Genomic DNA, 7,225 nt, shown 5'->3' with positions numbered 1-7,225 from the left:
CTGTAAGGTGATAATAAAAATTTTATTTATAAATTTATAATATTTAAACAAAAATTCTAAAACCACGTAAAAAAAAAACACAATTTATCACTTGACAAATAATAAGTAATGGGAAAAAAAATAATGGATCAATGTGAAAATAACTTACAACTAATTATAGTCTGCCACATAAAATAATTAAAAAATAAAATAAAACATTTTAAGTTGTACTAAAGTTATTCTTCTTTAAGTCGCTTTCAGATTAATAGGTTTAATATAATGTCAATTTGAAGCTCAATCAGTTCAATTGCGACCTTATAATTCAATTACATTCTTAATTTGCTCCAATTGCTGTTGTTATTTCCGTATTCTTGGTTTATCCGCTAAGTCAGCTATATATATTTTGATTCATCCTTTTTTTTGGTTTAAGGGTTTCATAATTGGACATTGAACCCACGGCATTTTTTTTTTTAATAGTTGTCGGTAACAAACACCTTGTATATAATATTCCTAACTAAAATGTATTAGATCAGCTCAAAAAAAAAAAAAGTATTAGATGAATGTGAAACCTGGCTGAGTGGCAAACTAAAGCAATGATAGGGTTGTGTTAGTACCACAAAATTGAGTATAATTTTGTGTCACAACTCGTTATATGGAGAGTTGTGATTGATAAAAGTGTGTCAACAGATCATGTGAAGATACACTTTTTCAATCATGTGGCAAATTGTGTCCAATTATTCAATACTAGCATAATTCATGAAGATTACTCCATCGCTGGAAGGACGAGGATGTCACGTACAACGTAGCTATCAGTATAATATTAATATAAAAATAATAATGTTAATAATAATAATAATCTCGCGCCAATTCGCGGTTGATGATCAAAAAAATGATTCAACTTTTTTGTCTCTCCTGAAGTGGCACAAACGGTTCAGATTCACCCAGAAAAAGCAACCCCACCATGTTCCTTACTCCACTGTATCTCTTTCTCCCACCTATTGAAAACGAAATTTCTTCACACCCACTCTCTCTCTCTCTCCAATCCAAAAGCAAAAGCAAAAGCATCACAGTGAGACTGAGATTATAGCACCAAAAAAAAAAAAAAAAATTTTGGAAGAGTGCAAAAGGAGCTACAAGAATGTAGCAGAGACATGGCGGCATCAGGCATCAAAGTGAGCCCAAAAAGCGACAATCTTGCTCGTCTCGTTGGAACCATTCCTGGACCCATTGGTACTCCTTATGAAGGGGGTACCTTCCAAATCGATATCTCTTTGCCAGGTCCCAATTTCCCAATTTTTCATTTTTTTTGTCAATTTTGTAATGTAATTTTTTTTAGGGTTTGTTTTCATAAACGGTGTCGTTTTTTTTGTTTGTTGTTCAGGTTAGGTTAGTGGGTGAAGTGAGAAATTTTGACCTGGGTTTGGGGGGTTTGTAAAGGTTGAAGCTTTAATTTGTCTGTGGATTGTGTAATTAGTGTGTGATTTGGGGGGAATGGTAAAACAAAAAAGGTGTAAATTTGTGTAATGGGTTTTTTTTTTGCTCTTTGTGGTTTGAAATGTGTTGAGGGTAAAGACAGAATTTTGAGGTTGCTTTGTGGGGTTTTTAGTTTTTGGCTTTTAAAATGGTTTTGAATTGTGTAATTGGTGTGTGTGGATTCATTTGGATGAGCTTATTTTTCACCTAGAAAAGAATGAATGCACTGCTTGTTAAAGCATCACATGTTTCAAGGTACGGTTATACTTTTACACTATAAACACCAAATAAGCTCATACAAAAGTACAAGTGTAGGGTACAAGGATTTAAAGTTTGGGATTTTTGATTATTTCTAAGATAATGTTTGACTATTTGTTAGTTGTGTTTTAATGATGGAGGAGGATGTGGGACTTGCTTATTAACTTTGCATTGGTGGGTTTCTTTTCGCAGATGGGTACCCTTTTGAGCCTCCAAAAATGCAGTTTGCAACCAAAGTTTGGTAGGAAATTATTAATTTATTATGTGTTTTGATCTTCTCTGTTCAATATTTATAGTTTTTTTCTTGATTCATTTGGTGGCACTTCGTTTTATACGCAATTTTTTTCTCAAACAAGCTTGTCCGTGTAATGTTATGGAATGTTACAATGATGGTTATTTGATTAAATGAAGTGACTGGTGCTTTTGGAAATTGTTCTACAACAAGTTAAAGAAAAGTGGAAACCCTTGGATTTAGATGTTGAAAATTTTATTTATGCTTTGGTTTAACATGAATACATAATAAACTGAATGAATAGAGTAATACATTTGATTTGATTGGAATGTCAGCTTTTAATTATTATATTTCTGCTTCTATATCTTTCATGGAGCTTGCAGAGGTTGACCATATATGATAATGCTTTGTGTGTGTGGGTTTTTCCATTTTCTGTAAGTTAGTTTTAGACATCTGGATCTACCATTGATATGGAAGAAGAACCAAGGAAGCACCAAGACAAACTGCATGTTGGTTGTGCACCTTTAATTACAAAAATCTTAATAGGAACTCTTTTGTCCATTTTCCTGCTCTCTTTGTTTTCAACTGTCTTACATGCTTTGGGCAGCGTCCATTGTAATTCATTCTTGGAATTTACTGCTCCAATAAATTTTCATTTTTAATCTCTTGGAAGGATTTAATACTCACACCCTATTGTACAAATTTTTTTTTTGTTTAGTTGAGAATTTTTATTACTTATGAAAGGAGAGTACAATTTTGGTTATGTAAACCAGGAATAGAATATAATAGGATAAAACTTAGATATTGTGCCTTAGGTGCATTACATTCAGTTCTCCAATTAAATCCAAACATATGGTTGCATTGACCTATAAAAGACAAATAATGTTTATCCTTTTCAAGGACAATTCAATGCAGCTATGCGTTTGAATCTTTTTTTTTTTTTTTTTTTTTTTGGAGAAGGGCGTTTGAATCTAATTGAGTAACCTAATGTACTGCATTAAAGTACTGTATCTAAGGTTTACCCAAGATAATACAAGTTTTAAGAATTGGCCCATGTTGTTCTTAGATGGGCTATGTAGAACCACTCCCAATATAGAGCATCTCTCTCCCTCTTTGTGAATGATCCTTAAATTGGTTTATGATCCATTGCTTTGTGCCAGTCAGTGTGGATCTCAAATGCATCCATGCATTTTGTGTGTGTTTTTAAAAAAAAACTCAGCTATCAAAAATTTTAAACTAATGCTAATACTAAGATCGTGTACAGTTCATCTCTGCAAATTTGCAGTTAATTGTTGCTAATACATGTTCAAAACAGGAAAAAAAGATGTAAAACTCTGTATCTGTTGTAGTTTAGTATCTAAACCCCTGGTTAGGCTGGCGTCAAACTTGATAATCATCAATTTCAAGTGAAACTTGAATCCCTGGTGCTAGTTGATGTTATCTCCTGCAACTTTCTATTTCCTTTTCTATCTTTCTTGGAGTGTATTATCCAGCTCCCCAGTGCATATCCAAGATGATTAATGCTTGGATAACTTCTCCATGATGTTTACCTGTTAAGGCACCCCAATATCAGCAGTTTTTTTTTTTTTTTTTTGGGAGAAGGGCGTTTGAATCTAATTGAGTAACCTAATGTACTGCATTAAAGTACTGTATCTAAGGTTTACCCAAGATAATACAAGTTTTAAGAATTGGCCCATGTTGTTCTTAGATGGGCTATGTAGAACCACTCCCAATATAGAGCATCTCTCTCCCTCTTTGTGAATGATCCTTAAATTGGTTTATGATCCATTGCTTTGTGCCAGTCAGTGTGGATCTCAAATGCATCCATGCATTTTGTGTGTGTTTTTAAAAAAAAACTCAGCTATCAAAAATTTTAAACTAATGCTAATACTAAGATCGTGTACAGTTCATCTCTGCAAATTTGCAGTTAATTGTTGCTAATACATGTTCAAAACAGGAAAAAAAGATGTAAAACTCTGTATCTGTTGTAGTTTAGTATCTAAACCCCTGGTTAGGCTGGCGTCAAACTTGATAATCATCAATTTCAAGTGAAACTTGAATCCCTGGTGCTAGTTGATGTTATCTCCTGCAACTTTCTATTTCCTTTTCTATCTTTCTTGGAGTGTATTATCCAGCTCCCCAGTGCATATCCAAGATGATTAATGCTTGGATAACTTCTCCATGATGTTTACCTGTTAAGGCACCCCAATATCAGCAGTCAAAGTGGAGCAATTTGCCTTGACATTTTGAAGGACCAATGGAGTCCAGCATTAACTCTGAAGACAGCACTTCTTTCAGTACAAGCACTGCTCTCTGCCCCTGAACCTGATGACCCTCAAGATGCCGTGGTAGCACAACAGGTCTCTAATATTCAGTGGCTAATTCGTTGTTGTCAGTCTTGCCTTAGTGTTTCTTACTGTTGCTAGGTTCTCGTCCCATTCTAAATTAGTCTGTATGTGGACAATGCAGTACATTAGGGAATATCAAACCTTTCTTGGCACAGCTCGTTACTGGACAGAATCTTTTGCAAAGGCATCATCTCTTGGAGTTGAGGAAAAGGTGTGGTGCGCTCTCTCTCTCTAAATATTTTTATGGGATAGAGAGGGCATATACTTGTGTGAGTTTCTGTCAGTATATTCATGAGTGAAAAAGGTTTTGGATGTGGAATTTTGGTTTAGTATCATACGTATTGGTACTTCTATCTGTAGTTTTCTTTCGAATTGAATCAATGCATTTGCAACTTGTAATTTGTCTTAATCAATGGCAACTTGATAAGCTGCAGGTGCAAAGACTTGTGGAGATGGGCTTTGCTGAGGCTCATGTGAGAAGTTCTCTGGAAGCTGTTGGTGGTGATGAAAACTTGGCTCTTGAAAAGCTGTGCTCTGGCTAGTGCGTGCACCAGGTGCTAAGTGTTGTGCTACTCAACCTTTTATGCACCACCAACCATGTATTGCTGGAATTTATACAAATACAAAGGTTTACTTTGGATCTCTAAGTTGCCTCATCTAGCCTAGGACCTTTTTTTTTCTTTTTCTTTTTTGTCTTTTAATTCCTTGCATACTATGTTTTTGCAAACATATCTATCTTCTGATGTAACACAATCCATGCGACACTCACTTATTGTCGAGCAACTTTTGCTGTAAGTTGCCATAACTATCAGTGCAATTGAAGTGTTCAAAATTCAAGAAGAAAGTTTTATGTTCACCACCTTGTTTTAATAAACTAATGATTTGATGATAAATAAATACCTAACTTTGGGAGATTGCCTTTAGGAGGGAAATTATCTCATGCATTACATATATCTATCCTCCCTCTTGGCGCGCAGATCTCATATGATTCTGGGGCTTACACATATAAGAGGGACGATGTATATAATATAAGAGGGATGATGTATATAATTGATGCATTACAACCCTGCTAGATAAAGATGGACTCAATTACTTAGAACTGTACGAGTAACCTTATAATTTGACTTGTATTTTATGATTTTAATTCGAAATGAATGTAATTAATTCTTTCATTAGCAACACGCGAAGCCCTATCCCATCACCTGTGGAAAAACCAGAATCATTCAGATGTTTTACTTATACCTAAAGGAAAACTCAAACACATGATTAAAAAGAACTTGGTTCAATGTTGTAGAACCTAAATAGTTTAATAGTTCAAGTCTCTAGGTTCAATGTTGTGGAACCTTATAATTTGACTTATATTTTATGATTTTAATTCGAAATGAACGTAATTAATTCTTTCATTAGCAACACACTAAGCCCTATACCATCAACGGTGGAATAAACACAATCATTCAGATGTTTTACTTGTACCTAAAGGAAAACTTGCACACATGATTATAAAGAACTTGGTTCAATGTTGTGGTACCTAAATAGTTTAATAGTTCAGCTCTCTAGGTCCATCATGTTGTACTTTTTCTTTAAATTCCACCAAGAAAAAAGGTGGCTCAACCAAAGGGCCGCACTAGGTTGGTGGATCGCTTGCTTTCGGGTATTAATGGTTATACATAGGCAACATAAATGTGTTGAAAAGCAATCCATCAATTCAGACCAATTCGTCGTTAAACTCTATATATATATATATATATATATAAAAAGATGGGTTTAAGTTATATATTTTTTAAATTATTGAATTTAAGTAAATCTAACGGTCAAAAAAATACATTCATTAATACTAATATTCTGATTAGGATCTCATTAATTATCTCTCATTTATTATATTTTATGTCTATCTCTAAACTCAAAAAAAGGTGTTATATTTGACTCTCTCTTTATCTCTTTCTCCTCCACCGTTGTTCCACCTCCATGAATAGATTATCGGTAGAAAAAGGAAAAAAAAAATTAAAAAAAAATATCTGTGGAACATTGACATTGAAGGTTTGTGAGAAGGAAAACAAAAATGATGTAAGAGTTGTAAAAAAGCTTCCTAAGGAATATATTGAGAACAATTGCTTTTCAATATTAATTATAGTTTATAACAATTATTGTTTTCTAATTTAAAATAATAACTAGTCATTAATTATTACTTTGTTTTTCCTCTCTCAATTTACAATGAGTAGAAAAGGGGAATTTGAACTTTTGTTCTCCTTATAAGAAAGAAAAGGCAATGCTACCAAGTTACAAGACTTTTTTCTTAACAAAAAAAATGAAATAAATTACAAGATACTTGTTTATTTCTTGTTCAACTGAATATTTGTACCGACTTAAAATTGAATATACTTTACTTTTTATATTCTTTAACTTTGGGTTTAGCCTTATTCATATGGGATAAATTGCTAATTTTTTTTTTTTTATGAAGATAAATTGCCACCCTTAAAATAATATGATAAGATATAAACTTATCCCTTCTATAATGATATCTTTAATTAAGATACTAATTGATTTTTGGTTTTTACAAATTGAGTCAACTAAAAGTCGTGTCACCTTTAGTTGTTCACACCTTGAACTCTTGAAATTCTATATATGTTCATATTGGATAAGTTTGTTTTTATTTAACAATAATCTGTCAAAAAGTATAAAAATAACTTTTTAAAAAATGATCCTTTAAAAAAAAAGAAAAATGGTACATTAAAAAATTGACAGTAAAAACAAACTGTCATTTTAAACTAAAAACAATCATACCTAGTAGATACCCTAACCTAACATTCATGTTAGTGCAATTTTCACCCACAAAGTAATTTTTTTCCTTTTCTTGATTCTCCAACAAGTAAAAAAGGTAAAAGCTACATAGGACAGGTAGAGAGGTGTACATTAACATTACTACATGTTGTTGTTT

The 7,225-nt window shown here is 32.9% G+C and overlaps 1 protein-coding gene across 1 annotated transcript; it reads left to right on the top strand.

Moving 5' to 3' along the window:
• The first annotated feature begins 1,082 nt into the window (after positions 1-1,082).
• On the top strand, positions 1,083-5,146 carry LOC112019736 (ubiquitin-conjugating enzyme E2 27). The gene is made up of 5 exons (XM_065764320.1): positions 1,083-1,257; positions 1,903-1,951; positions 4,143-4,302; positions 4,412-4,501; positions 4,725-5,146. The coding sequence occupies exons 1-5, from the start codon at positions 1,131-1,133 to the stop codon at positions 4,830-4,832; spliced, it is 534 nt and encodes a 177-aa protein (XP_065620392.1). The 5' UTR covers positions 1,083-1,130; the 3' UTR covers positions 4,833-5,146.
• The last annotated feature ends 2,079 nt before the right edge of the window (positions 5,147-7,225 follow it).

Source organism: Quercus suber, unplaced genomic scaffold (assembly GCF_002906115.3).
Source record: "Quercus suber isolate HL8 unplaced genomic scaffold, Cork oak 2.0 scaffold_551, whole genome shotgun sequence".
Classification (NCBI taxonomy): domain Eukaryota; kingdom Viridiplantae; phylum Streptophyta; class Magnoliopsida; order Fagales; family Fagaceae; genus Quercus; species Quercus suber.
This window is presented reverse-complemented; position numbering and strand designations above follow the sequence as displayed.